This window comes from Pomacea canaliculata, linkage group LG7, assembly GCF_003073045.1.
Source record: "Pomacea canaliculata isolate SZHN2017 linkage group LG7, ASM307304v1, whole genome shotgun sequence".
In the NCBI taxonomy this organism is placed as follows: Eukaryota; Metazoa; Mollusca; class Gastropoda; order Architaenioglossa; family Ampullariidae; genus Pomacea; species Pomacea canaliculata.
This window is the reverse complement of record NC_037596.1, coordinates 27,978,408-27,993,106: the sequence shown is the minus strand read 5'-3', so window position 1 is coordinate 27,993,106 and position 14,699 is coordinate 27,978,408. Positions and strand designations below refer to the sequence as shown.

The 14,699-nt window shown below is 34.0% G+C and overlaps 2 protein-coding genes across 5 annotated transcripts; both read right to left on the bottom strand.

Annotated features, from left to right (window-relative positions):
• Positions 1-467: 467 nt before the first annotated feature.
• LOC112568828 lies at positions 468-7,296 on the bottom strand. 3 transcript variants are annotated; one of them, XM_025246330.1, is made up of 11 exons: positions 7,067-7,281; positions 6,734-6,801; positions 5,362-5,679; positions 5,055-5,182; positions 4,618-4,789; positions 3,997-4,251; positions 3,494-3,766; positions 3,138-3,260; positions 2,675-2,767; positions 2,403-2,507; positions 468-2,148 (listed from the first exon to the last, which is right to left on the bottom strand). In XM_025246330.1, exons 3-11 carry the CDS (start codon positions 5,561-5,563, stop codon positions 2,087-2,089), a joined length of 1,413 nt encoding a protein of 470 aa, XP_025102115.1. In that variant the 5' UTR covers positions 5,564-5,679; positions 6,734-6,801; positions 7,067-7,281; the 3' UTR covers positions 468-2,086. The 3 variants fall into 3 exon arrangements, with proteins under 3 accessions (XP_025102115.1, XP_025102113.1, XP_025102114.1); XM_025246328.1 differs by lacking the exon at positions 6,734-6,801 and having other exon boundaries at positions 7,067-7,296; XM_025246329.1 differs by lacking the exon at positions 6,734-6,801 and having other exon boundaries at positions 1,475-2,148; positions 2,403-2,495; positions 7,067-7,296.
• Positions 7,297-8,675: 1,379 nt separating this feature from the next.
• LOC112569528 lies at positions 8,676-14,613 on the bottom strand. Of its 2 annotated transcripts, none has more exons than XM_025247337.1 (6): positions 14,508-14,613; positions 13,599-13,901; positions 12,761-12,897; positions 12,295-12,469; positions 10,663-10,917; positions 8,676-10,288 (listed from the first exon to the last, which is right to left on the bottom strand). In XM_025247337.1, exons 1-6 carry the CDS (start codon positions 14,569-14,571, stop codon positions 9,915-9,917), a joined length of 1,308 nt encoding a protein of 435 aa, XP_025103122.1. In that variant the 5' UTR covers positions 14,572-14,613; the 3' UTR covers positions 8,676-9,914. The 2 variants fall into 2 exon arrangements, with proteins under 2 accessions (XP_025103122.1, XP_025103123.1); XM_025247338.1 differs by having other exon boundaries at positions 13,890-13,901; positions 14,508-14,571.
• Between the last annotated feature and the right edge of the window lie 86 nt (positions 14,614-14,699).

Here is a 14,699-nt window from a genome sequence, read left to right as displayed (position 1 = left end):
TGTGATATAGTGTATATACCAACACATGGTGTAAACAGCAAATTTGAAGGTGTTAAGTGCACATATTTTATTTTTACTGTAAAACCTCTAGAGCTATAGTCTTGGGGTTTTTTTTTCCTTGACTGATTAATTTCTCCGATTTGGCAGCTCTGCTGCTTTTCTTTCAATTCTTCCTGTTTGTGAGAAAGATGTTACGAAAAATATAATCCCTGAGAGTTTCTTGTAACTTTTGGTTACACGAGTAACACTGAATGCAAATGAAGTAATTTCTGCTGTCACATAAGATATACCGGATCTTTTTCAAGGAAGTAAATCTCTTTCTCCAAAATATGTTATCATTCGAGTTGTTCTCCATTAGAACATACTTCAGCTATTCAAACACGCGCACACACAAACATGCCATCACTATTTCACACACACACACACACATCCAGTCTTTTTTTTTTCGAAGAAAATACATTTCGTCACCGTATGACAAGGAATGTTTACTTAACATTTCCAAAATGAGTTTGCTACTTTTACAATATATATATGCATTAAGAAATATAGTGTATTTATTACAGTTTTGACTATTGATTACAACACTTTGGTTTCTTTTTAATGTTCACTTCATGAAGCCTATGAGAGTAAAAACGTAAAGAAGTATGTGATAAGATGGCTACTGAAGGGGGGAATTATACATAATAATCTTGTAGTTAAGGCCCTTTTCTCGTCAAGCTGTATTTTTTCTATCAACCTATTTAGTACAGGAACGAATTTTCGTTTGTGTGCTTTGAATTGATGCTCCAAGTTTTTTTTTTTCCCGTTTGACTGAATTTAAGCTCTTTGATCCTTTTATGTCGGACTGTTAAGTATGCAGTCTCGCTGGCTTAATTAGAGAACAAAGACAGCAAAAATTTATTAGCTAACCCTACGGCAGCTGTAATATTGAGTTCATTGGTTTATTACAGAAGTACTATATGTAATAAGAATTGCCAAAGCACGTCTTAGACTGTTAAAAGATCACCTGCCTATAGTTCTTATCTTTTTGAGCAAATGTGTCAGCATCACAATCCACCTCAAATTTTCCCCAACTCAAACTGTAAAGACTATCCCCAAAAAGGTAAAACAGTTGTGTTGGTGTTTTGTTTGTTTGTTTGTTTGTTTTTATGTATGTATTTTGATGGTTTTTTAGGTCAGCTTTCACATTAGACTCATTAAGAAAAACGCCAGTCTTTTGGCTATTGTTTTTCGTGATTACAAATGGCATCATTAGAAGTTTTGAGCACAGTCAGGCTGCTCAATAACAATTTGTAGTAATGGTTTACTCTTTACTACATTTCACCTCTTTTGACAAGCAATCAACGACTGGGTGGTGTTATTGTTGTATACCGAACTTGGTTTTCCTGTTCTATCTCCTTCAAAATGCCTGAGTAAAAGCTGTAAATGCACTGAGATGAGCAAGCATGATTATACAAAAAACAAAAGTTTTAGCTACAACTTGTAAAGTTTATTTAATAATATTATGTTTAGCCTGTCTGTATTACAGCAATGTGTTTTTTGTTCAAAAGCCGAATACATTTGTATTTTTCACAATATAAAATATATGCTACTTAACAACAGCAATATTCTCTTCAAAAAAAAAATCATTACAGGACAATCGTCTTATATATATATATATGTAAAGCCGATAAAAACTAATATTTTAAAAGGTAGATAGGACAAACATTCCAAACTATGAATGAAGTTATAAAATAAAAAAGGCAATTTAAAGAAGAAATAAATGAATGCAATACCCTCTAGTTCTACAGTGCATATATACTGTTATATATATACAAAGTATCTTATATAAAGTAAAAAAATGTAGCATTGTGAAGTATAAATGTATCCTCATTAATCTATACTTATAAAGTACATATATACATCTTTATAAAAACTGTATTAAATTACAATTTAAAAATTATAAGCAAACTATTTCTTTTAAAATACTATTATAAATAGAATGAGATGCGCTTAAGTTTACGCTACAGATTTGAGCAAAGCAGCAAGATACTCAAACTGTCTGCCTAAAATACCTCAATACAGAACAACACTCATTGCTTTGATATTAGTTGTGTGAAGATGTCATCGCTGGGAACAGTCGTCGGCATCGTAGAACATAAATTGAATCTGAAGAATTTAAAAAATAAACAAAAACAAACGTAGTATAACCCACCTTAATGTCTACAAGAAAATAAAACTAATTGTGAAAACAAATTACTACATTTGAACTAATGTCACCTAAGAAAACTTCTTTACTGCTCGTTATTATACGTCAGGACCGTAACAATTAAATGTAGTTTTGCTAAAAAAAAGCAGTCATTATCATCTACCAGCTTTGTTTTTACCATTTAAGTAAAAACACACCGTTCCATATGAAATACCTGTATGCTGAGGAGCATTTTGGCCTGTCATGGTCATTTCTTCGTAGTGATGCTCATCGCTGTCTGGACTTGTTGCTGTTTCATCGCCTGCTCCTGCCCGAAAAACTTCAAAGTTTGTCTAGATGCATTAACTATGACTCCCTTTTATTAAAATTTTAAACAGTCACTTCTTCATTAATTGGCCGTTTTCTTAGACATGTTACAGAAATTACAATATTAACAATATTAATGCTCAAAACAGTTTTGGAAAGGTATTTTTTCTGCTTTGCTACCTGCAGTTGGCAACAGTTTAGGTCTACTGAGAGGGAGGCCCTCGTAGCTGTGCTCGTTCTCATCAGGCTTTCTAGTCGTGTCATACACTGGATCTGAGGAAAAAATAACCACTGAAGGAGACAGCTGCTTTTCAAAGATACTTTTTTTTCGATTTAATAAAATAATAGCTCATAAAAATTGTATCCGGATCTGTAGCCGATTCCTGAAGATGGTCTAGCTTTGAAAAAAAATATTTATTACACCTATAGAACATATGATGTAAAAAAATTATTAAAATATACATTATAATATACAAAATAGGATATAATCAATAAAAAACTTAATTGTGAAAGCTGAATATCTAGATAGATATGTAAATACAATAAGTAAGCTAGGGCGTCATGGCTCATCACTATTTATTTGTATCTTTAAGAAATACACTTCGATGGAAGCATTTAATTGCAGAATGTCAGAAGTTTTTACCCTTTCTCCGTTTAATGATGAACACAATCAAAACTGCAACAACAATGAGTACAAGAAGTACAGCTGCAATAATGCCACCAATTAACCCGGCATTAGGTCTACCCGTGTTTGCTTGCGGTCTTCCTGAAAAAAAATAATTAAAAAAAATAACGATATGTAATTTTCTTAAGTATTCTTTTCACATCTTTAAGGCATTTGAAATTTCAAACAAAATCACAAAATCTAAAGGTGCTGTAAGTCATTGGAAACCTTAAATCATTATCTCAAACCATATAAAGATTAGAAAGTTTTATTTCTTACTAAAGTAAAACATTTAATCAGAAGTAAAAAAGCTGTTTTTAGAAAGGGATATTTACCCAAAGAGGAAAGGATGTATACGCGAGAAACATTCGCTTGATGATAATATGTGTTGCTAGCTTTGCATAATATTGCCAGACTTTTAATCTTCTCAGTGAAGTTGAAGGAACATGTACTGGAGTCTCTGTAGTCAGTCCGATTATAACATGTGACATTCCATTGAAAAACTGCTGACGGATAAACATCAGTCGCTGTGCAGGTTAAAGTTATCGTCTCTGTCTCATATTCTGTCTTCATTTCACTGGTGGTGATCACGGCATCTAAGGGGCCATCTAAAACATTGATAATTAAAATCAATAATGTTTATAAAAAATTGTATATCATATGAGAACAAAATTCTTATTTGCTATAATTATTGTATTTTCTGTAGTCTGCCTTTGTATGTAGATGTTCGCATGTATTATTTTATCTTTTACTCTTCAAAGCATGGAAAAGTATATAATCTCCATTTTAGATCCTTTTACTTACTCTATATATAATTATATATATATAATTTACTCACAAGCTACTTTGAGTATGTAAGAAGTGTTTTGTTTAGTGGAGCCGTCTGGAGTCCACTCTAGTCGACATGTGAACTGTTGTTGGTCTAATCGCCGGTTTACATTTATTAGCAAAAGGGTTGCATTATTCCTTCCTTCCCACACAAGTAGAGCTGGTGGACTTACAGTTCTTGATGCATAACATGTACAGCTTACATCTGAGCCCTCAAAAACATACTCAGGACAGTTGTGATTGATTTGTACCCCATATGGCTTATCTTGAAATAAACAAAATGGTCAATTAGAAACAGCAATCATCACTTTCTAATCTTGCCTACACTCTTATAAATCTACAAGATAAAACAGTTACTGTTAGGTAGTAAAACAAGAACATGTATAATTCTTTTTCAAACAAACAAGAACAAGAGCTGAGAATAACATGAAACTGCAAAAGGAACTGTGTGTAAAAGGACTAGTATTATGGGAAAGGTTGTTAGAAGTAATATTAACGGAATCCTAACTTATCCCCCAATAGGTCTGCTACTCTCCCTTATACGATTTACTATCTCTTCTTTAAAGTAATTATAGTTTTGTAACAAATGATGTACAAGATAAATGTGATTGTCTTTAGAAAATCCTCTTACCTATGTAAATTTGTTTATTGAAGTAGTCATCAGCACCTGGCGACACGCTTACACTGTACGTATAGTTGCCCCTAGTTAGGGGCATTGGTTTTGCAAAAGAACAAACTCCTTTAGTATAAGTCCTTGAGTTATTTATATAACTTGTCAGACTGGTTTGAAAACCTCCAAATTCCTGAAGAAAATTTGAAGACAATAGTTACATAACATTTGAATTGTTTGTCTGCATCCACATTTATTTTGTGCCTGATTAATCTCAAAAAAAGGTTTAAACTTTCTTTTTGATAGAAAAATACGATGTTGTCCTAGGAAATTATGAAATTATTAAGATCCCGTTTTGTTGTAAAATGAAGTATGGAGTTCTGAACAGAAGGAATTATGCACTATTCGTGTTATTTGAAAGAAAGAGTGAGAGAAGAAAGTGGCATAAAAGGGTTTACCTCTTTTTTATCCTCCCTCCATTTGCACGTGTAGTTGTTGTCTGAAGAATACATTCCTGTCACTGTGCAGCTCCCAGTCACCATCCAGTTTGAAATACTTACACTGCAGTCTCTATACACTGGTTTCGCTGGACCCACCATGCGTATATTTAATACATTGATATCTCTTAAAACATGTTCTTCAATGTAGTGTAAAATTTATATATATATATATATTTTCCTTTAACAACTTTACAAATAACCCATTAGAGTTGACAAAAAACATTTAGTACACTGTAATCCACAAGGTGTTGCCTACTTAACTCACCAATTATTCTTAAGTCACACCTGGCGTACGTCAAGGAGTCGTTGCAAGACAAGGTGCGAGCTGAGTTTCTTGTGATCCCTTTCATTGTAAGTGTGGATCTGCCATATTCATTCGCAAAGTATTTTAAGTCCACGGGTAAATAAAACTTGTTCCAAAAAGAGCAACGCAATCGAAAGCAAACACCGGAAAAAATAGTTTCCATTTTGTCATTATAAACTGTCCATTGTAGTCTAGTCCTGAGGGCATCACATGAAAATGAGGGATCTGATTCTTCAACAACGTCCACACTACCCTGTTCACAACCACCGATAATCAATCCTGTAATAAAAGAAAAAGTATAAATATTTAATAATAATATAAAGTATAAATATTTAATTATTAAATAGGCATTAGAATTTGTTTCCAGCAATAAGCTGGGGACATTATGTAGAAAAAAGAATATTCAATGAAATGTCACTGTTTGGATATTTAGTAATGAGCGGGTATCTAGTATCGTAATCATGTGTGTCAGTCAGGGCACAACCAGCAAAGACTTCAGTATGCACAAACCATCACCTAACCAATTAAAGGGTTCAGAACAATGAAAGAAAAACCAATAAAAAGCCTTAAAATGTCAAGCAATCTTTGGCTGAGTACGAACCTACACTTTTGTTGGTGGACAGCTTTGGAGACTGTGTTCTAAGAGTTTGCTTGGCTGTGGTTACACTAGAAGCTAAGGGCAACAAACATGTGGTAGCGATAATCAGGAAGTAAACAATCAGGTAATCGATGTTAGCGCTATATTCAAGAAAGCGTGTGCTGTCTGCTTACCTCGCTACATCTACATAGATGAAAACCATATTGTAAATATATTGATAATATATATATATATATTCATTATCATACATTTATGTGTGTAACTGATTACCAGTGTGTGATGTGCTGCCTCTTCCAGAAAGGATAGACCACTCTGATTTTAGCCTTTATTTTACTTTATTAAGATATTTACATAAACATTTCCGCGCAATCTCTACATATTTATATGTAAAACAAAGCAATATTATTTTAGAAAAAAATACAACTAAACAGTACATTTTTTACAGCCACAGTATTTACAGTAGCCAGATGCTTGTAATCTGCTAATTAGTTTTCTGGTTGTCGATAATCTTTTACTTTTGATGACTGTTAAAATTCTACAGGAACGGAGAGTCAAGATGCGACAGTTTAGAGTTTCTGTTTATGAAATAACACAACAAAAGTAAGTCCCAGTTCTGTTGTCAGTTTAAAAGTTTTAGGCACTTAGTTCAACACTCATGAACTTTTTACGTCTCCTTGCGACGGAATTCCACTCCCATAATCGCAAACTTTAAAACATGTTCAGTGTTTTCCTTACTCAAGTTTTTTCTTTCCTCGTGTGTGATGTTCCTGGTCACCCTCCGATGTTAAACTGAATCAGGAAAGCTAACACATACAAAAGATAATCTTAAACAAAACAGTCATGTTTAGACCAGAGTGTCTCGTGTCGGTGGTCAAGATGTATGACCTCGTGGCTTGACCTTTCTTGCAGGTCATTACCAGGAGAGGTAGCAATTTGAAAAAAAGTATTAAAAAATAGTTATAGTAGTGATACAGATAAAAGTAATATTAACTATTTGTCACCGTAGTATTTTGTTGTAACATCGTGTAAAGGTTCACTATGCGAGAAATTAGTGAAACAGCTCATTACCTGAACCATCCTCTATAGCGAGTAGTGCGACACCACACAGTATCCACAGTCTCCACAGTCTCCAGACCGCCATCACTTTTCTCACCGTTTACTATTACAAATGTTTACGACTCTAAGGCAATGTAAAGACATATGAAATCAACTCCACTTCTCACATGAAGAACAATACTATTTTAGCCTGCGACCTCTTCCTTCAAACAATGGTCGTAAATAGAGGAAAGGACTTGGGAATCACTTCCCTGTTCTATTTAAAATGTCAGCCTAGTCTTATCAGGACAACAGGATGTTTGTATATCGAGCTTCTGAGCTCTGATAGTTTGCACTACTGTCAGGGTTATATTTAGTGAGATGTGGCAGTATACTGACAACATAATTCACATCTCAAGTATAATAAGCATGTGAAAAACTAACACAAATTGTGTCAAATTCACTTGAGCAGATACTTGTACATGAGTGTAATGAGTCATTTTTATGTCCCAAGTCTCTGTATGTGTAAAGGACAAGCAGAGAGACATAAGTAAAACGCAGGTAAAGAAGAAGATATATAAAATGTTTTGTGTGTTTTAGTGTTGCTTAAATATTGTCCTCTTTGTCAAGAACGATGACTAAATAACAGCATGTCAACTCACCTAAATTTGTTCAGTTCACTTAAATACCATAGGTTTTTTTTCATTTGATAATGGGCGTTCGTTCACAAGACATTAACGGTATTATATACCCTATGTAGACACTTTCATCTCTTTCTTGCTCACTGTTACTTTTCCTTGTTTAATTAAATGACACATTTGCAACCAGTCTTTGATTCTGTCATAAAAATTCAAGAGAGAAAGAGAGATGGTGATACAAAATCAGACTTGTTAACTACAAAGAATCAAGGAACGGGTGGTGAAGCAGTGAAACACGGTTGTTGGGGGGAGAAGCGAACCTAGACAACAACAGTCTTACGAAGTTTTGCACAGGGTTGAGACCAGTCGTGTCAAATCCTGTTCCGAGTGTTTACAGTTCACTGCTCAGGAAGGCTGGCAGTGTGAGATAACGAGGGTGGAGAGGCAAGTAGCCTGTCCTCTACACGAGTGTGATTTGAGTTGTGTACATTGTCTTACTGTCATTATTTACCTCTCTCGTTTATTTATATACATAGAGAGAGAAATAAAGAAAGCGAGACAGAGCGAGCGAGAAGGGCAGAGATAAAAATGAAAATGTCGCACCGCGTTACTATAATTAAGACTGAATATAGGGCTGTGACATTTGAACTGTGAAATGTCAAGAGCTTTCGAAGTCGGCACAATGAAATCCCTTTGAATGTTGTTACTTTCCTCATGTCTAGCTCTTCTGTTTGTTATCTCTCCTTCTGTCATGCATTCCCATTTGAATAGCTAGCTTTGTGTTCTATCTAAAGTCATTTTTAAGAAATTCTCACGAGCAAACAAACACTGTCCTGTACACTTTCAGACACTCCACGTGCACACATTGACACAACCAATACAAATTTGCACACTAACATATATATATATATATTGTGCACATATATGTACGTGCAAGCAAACATTCACTCACATAACTATAAACAAGCACCATAGTACACCCCCCCAACACACACACACACACACACATTTATGTACTTTATTTATGTAAGTTTAAATCAATTTAAAGTGTACACTGTCATACTTGTACAAAGTACTAGTACAATTATATAACTTTTGCAACTTGTCTGTATATGAACTTATAGGGGTGCAAGCATATATTTATTACAGACCCGAGCTTCTGCATTCGTTTTCGTGCTTGAACAATTTGTGTACAAAATCTAACAAAGGAAAAATTTACAAGATGTCTTCTCAATTTATTCTAAATATTTTTCTTTTAAAAATTATATTAACCTTCTTGAATTCTTCTTTTATTCTTTATATATGCATAATATTTATGTGTTTATATTTTCCATCATATTTTGAACTTCCACAAAACTTGTGGACAAAGCAAGCCGATTTTTCACCATGCAAATCTTGGGCGTTGGTCTTGTTTCTTGTAGGTGGCTTTGGCTTTGTGGCTGGTTTCAAAGCCACTAATGGCCTTTATGTCTGACTGTAAGACTTGAATCATTCGGTAAGCACCTTTACTTTCTATGCCACCGGTGTTTTTAGAGACCAATGCATAGTCATCAACCACGTGACCTGAACTGGTTGTGTTAGTGATGGTGTACATGTCGCCTGAAGGAGATACTTGTCGTTTTTTTGGCGTCTGTGTAAGTGGCTTCTTGATGACAGCATGTGGTTTCAGTAAGCCAGGTTCTTGGTGTAAACACTTTAGAGCGCCAAAGAAAATTTTTAAGAAGTTTCTCTCTTTGTCTAGGATTAGCGTCTGTTATTGTCATGTTTAAATAGTGTTGTGGTAAAGCGAGGTTTATCCGACTAAAACACTTCTTGTGAAGATAAGAAGACAACGACGACGTGCAGAGAAAAACAAGGCTATAATGTGTCTCTTATCAAGAAATAGTTTTTGTATAAAATGTTTAAAAAATTACAATGTAAAATTCCAATAGAACAGTGTATTCCTAAGAATATAGAACATAGGATAAACTAGATCAACAGAATATAAGATGTAGCCAACTAATACAAAGCTGCGACGATGATTATGATGACTACAGCCACAATAGCGCCACTCACTACCCCGCCATTAGCTCGTGGTGTGTTTGCCTGATTGTTTTCTAAAAACAAGAAAAAAGACAATTGAAAATTATGTCTAAAAAGAATCACCATATAGACAGACGAACTTATGGAACTGTGTCATACTCTGTAAACGTCTATACTTATTTATCATGTGACTATAATGCAAATATAAGTCTTTGCAAACCTCAAACTGGAATGGAATTTAAACACCTACAAAAAAATTGAATATTTATATTTGATTGGTTGCTCCAAACTAATGATAAAAATTCAGAAATAGTTAAAAATATATATATCCCTATAGAGGATAAAACATATACACGTGACTTATACTCTCGAGGAAAGTGTGCGTTGCTCACTGTACATAGTATGACCAGACTTTCACCATTGTGAGTGAAGTTGAGAAAACATGTACTGGAGCTTCCATAGTCAGTCTGATTATAACACGTGATGTTCCATCGGATCTCAGCTGCTGGATAAACATCAGTCGCTGTGCAGGTTACACTTATCGTCTGTGACTCATCTGTCGTCGTTTCAGTAATCAGGACATCTCCAGGGCCATCTAAAGCATTTTTAATTTACAATTAAGAATCTTTCATAACTGGTATTATTATATTACACACAATTTTTTAAAAGAAATCTGTATTTACCTCTGGTTAAGGTATTTTGTTTATTTTCATTTCGTATCCAGATACGTGTGTATATGGACGAATGCTTTACAGGTTTATATAAATATATCTCAAGAATAAATGTTATTTTTGGACTTAAAAAAACTTGAAAATCTGTTTTACAATTTATTATTAGTTTTTCTCATATTCTAAGAACAAGTGTCATTCATGATAACTATGCATTTCTAACATGTAGTGAAAATATGTCTGCTTTTGTTAGTTCTTGCGCGCGAGAAGAAGAGAAGTAAGTTGTTTTTCTTTTACTTACAAGCAACGTTGAGTTTGTAAGAAATGGTTTCTTTGATGGAGCCGTCTGGACTCCATTCTAGCCGACATGTGAACTGTCTTTGGTTTAATCTGCGGCTTACATTTGTTAACTGAAGTGTTGAATCGTCCATTCCTTCCCACACTAGTAGAGCTGGTGAACTGATGGTTCTTGAAGCATTGCATTCACAATGTACATCTGATCCCTCAAAAACATACCCTGGACAGTTGTGGCTGAGTTGTACCTGATATGGTTTATCTTAATATAGAAACAGAAATAAGTATAAATCATTGTTCATCTAAATAAAATTAGAAGCATGATGTTTGGTCCAGGAAAAACTTGGAAAGTATTATAGTAAACATTTTTTTCTATCAGCTGTTAAAGTCTATCTGACACTGACAAACCACTTAATAACCTACATAAGATTTTTTTTCTCCAAAACACTAATCAATAAACAAAATTTATTTTAATCGTTTATCAAGTCAACATGCTGATATCTAGATACATATAAGTTATTAGTTAAAGACTTATTTTCAATATCATAAATAATTATTCTTAATCAACTCAGTTTTGATAATCTTAAAACCAGTAAAAGATATTGTATAAGTGAAAAGTCAAGTCTTTCACCTCACTGCCATGTCTCGGTTTTGTCCATAGCTCAAACTAAAATTTGATAATTTAGTCAAAAAATATCTTTTCTAACAGTACTACACACTTATTTACGCCAATATGTCTATGCATAAAACTATCCTATTTAATAATTTTGTTATTAACTGTCTTATTTACCCTATGGTCTTCTTTCTTTCTTTATTTATTTTTCGCTTTATTGGTATCTATCGTTAAAAAGATCAGTTCTTCTCTCTTGTTCTTTAAGAATTTTTCCTTGAGTCGAAGGTTTCTTGCATATCGTTTTTTAAAAAAAATGCCCTGCTGATGATTCAATCCTTTCTCTATCAGGATGCGACAATTGAAAATCCGTTTTAACTTCTTCTACCTTATTTATTCTCTGTTTGAGCAGCTCAGCCGGGACGTTGCCCACGTGACATGAGTTTCCTGATTTTAGGTTGTGTACCGTTCTTTCAGTTTCTGTTTGCAGTTTTGAATGCTTTGCCGGTTTTCTGACTGTTAATTGTTTTGATGGATGCTGTCATTTTTTTCATCTGGTTGAAAAACTGATTTTACTTTCTACCAGTGTAGAGTTGGGGATAGTTTGAGGAAGGAAAAACAAATTGTAGTACTTATAACCATGACCCTGATTAGTTGCAATTTGACCTAGTTCATTTCTTGTCGGTTCGCTGTCGTTTTATTTGCTTGGTATCAACCTGAACTGCGTGCAGAAAACAACTGCATTCTCTATGCATTTTCCTGCAGTAGTAAGCAGCATCAAGCAAACTCTGTGAGCTCCGTGAATGGCGAGAAGCTGTGGGTATGAATGGATGTAAAGTTCAGGAATCAACTCATATGACATTCAAGTTGCAAACAACACTAAAAAAATTATGTGACTGGATGGCAAATTCTATGATATCCTCCATCAGCTGCGTATTTCTTCCTATCACTCACTACTTTTAATATATTTTATTTAAATAATTTCTAGCGTTTACCACTTATAGAAAACATAGGTGTCAAAGTTATTACCTGTACATATTCTTTCATTGAAGTAATCATCACCACCTGGCGACAAGCTCATACTGTACGTATAGCAGCTTTGAAAGGTAGGAATTGGTTTTGCAAAAGAACAAACCCCTTTATAATAATTCCTCCCGTTCTGTTCAGTATAACTTGTCGGAGTGGTCTGAAAACCCCCGAATTCCTGAAACGGATTAGATGAGAAGGGTTACTAACAATTCATCTGTTCTTCTAATTCACAGAAACATCAGAAGATGGTTTCAACGTTTTTTTGTTTTTTTTTTTTTATAATTCATGCATACAATGCTACTATTTTAAATTATGCATATATTAATATATTATTTCGTAGTTAAAATGTGAAAGAGGAGACAAGCAGCCGTGTGGAATAAAAAAAGTGGAAAGAATTATGTATAAAAAGAGAGAGGAAAATGGAGCAATGACAATAAAAAGAAAGTGGGAAAAATACATTTCTTACCTCGATGTTTTTACTTATTCTCCATTTGCATGTGTAGTTGTTGTCTGAAGAATACATGCTCTTCACTGTGCAGCTTCCAATCACCATCCAGTTTGAAATCCTTACACTGCAATCACCCTTTGTATACACCGGCTTCACTGGACCGGACGTTGAATGTAAATATTGAATTTAACTCTATTATTGCATTATCTACAGTAAATTGTTCAATTGTATATTTATACATATATATGTAAACCTTATTTATTATACTAAATACTTAACAAAGCCATCTTATTTTCCGGGCAGGAAGTACGATTAATTTAATTCTTGTCAGAAAATAATAACAAAGCTAAACTTTCTTCTAACTTTTAAACTTAAGAAATGTTAAAAACATTTAGATCAATACTTTTTTTAATTTACCTTGCCCTCTGGTCTTTTATTTGTTACTTATTATCATATCATTTATATACTGTAAAACTAAAATGACTTTATAGAGACCAATGTATGTTTCTTTTATACCTCCCTCTCTCTCTCTCTCTCTCTCTCTCTCTCTCTCTCTCTCTCTCTCTCTCTTTATATATATAATTATAATTTCTATTAGCGTGATATGACAGTTTTGCAAAAACACATTCACTTAAAATTTTTATGAAGACAAATTAACGTTTTATTCATAAGTTCGTAACTATTTCAAAACCATTTAATGTGATATCCTTAGAATAATACATTTTTTCTGTGACTTTCTAGACACATTCACAATAAATGTGTGTGTGTGTGAGAGAGAGAGAGAGAGAGAGAGAGAGTGTCAAAGAGAAAAAAATGGATGCATGGTGCTCTACAATCTGTTCACAATTTAACTTACCGATTATCTTTAATTCACACTCACTGTACTTCACGGAGTTGTTGCAAGACAAGATGCGAGCTGAATTTCTCGTGATACTCTTTATTTTAAGTGTATACTTGTAATAGTCGACCCACATATCAAAATATATTTCAAATAACTTGCCTCGCGGAGGTTTGCACCTCCCTTGAGAACAAGAAATCAAAAAAATAGTTTCTCTTTTCTCATTATAAACCGCCCATTTTAGTTCACTGTTCGCGGATACATTACATGTAAATGAGCTATCTGAGTCTTCAACAACGTCCACATTACCCAGTTCACAACCTGCAACAAGACAATAGTTGTAAGTATGTGTTCAACAACAAGAAACTTGAAATACAGAATATATATATATAGCTCTTGGTAAGTCATGACATATTTTTTTAAATTCATGGCGCTACTTTATTTTGTAGTACTGGAGTCGTTCTTATTTATGTTATTGTATGCCTTTTGACAGGTGAAGGCTATAGCTTGATTATTTAAAATAAATGAGCGATTTGGTTGAGTTTTGGAGAGTGTCCAAGAAGCTATGTGGTCAAGACAAAGACATGACTACGCTGGTAAAGAAAAAAAAAAACTGAATGCATACAAATATCGCAAAATAAACGATTCATCTTGTTAATTCTTCTTGTTCCTAGTCGCCCACAGTGGAGCATAGAGCCGCAACTACACCAGCATATTGAACATACTAATTATCCGCTTTGTTACTATTTATGTTTATGTTCCTCAAACACTCGGGAAATTGATTTCGATGTGACATTTTCTAAATTACCGCAAGACCATGGACTTAAAAATCCTACAGCAAAGCGAGTAATTTACAAATCTTGTCATCATATTATTTCGTTGTATTAGCGTGTCACAGGTTGACAAATAATTATAGCAGTTTATTACCTGAGTCAACCTTTACAGCAAGGAGTGCGACACCACACAGTATCCCCAGGCTCCAGACAGCCATCACTTCTTTCGCAGTCTGACGAAAGTGAAACTGTTTAAGGAGCAGCCAGCACAACAACCTTCACAGATGTGGGGAAATGAACTCCACTTGTCTCACTTTTCGTGTGACCTTTCATCGTCACACTTTGT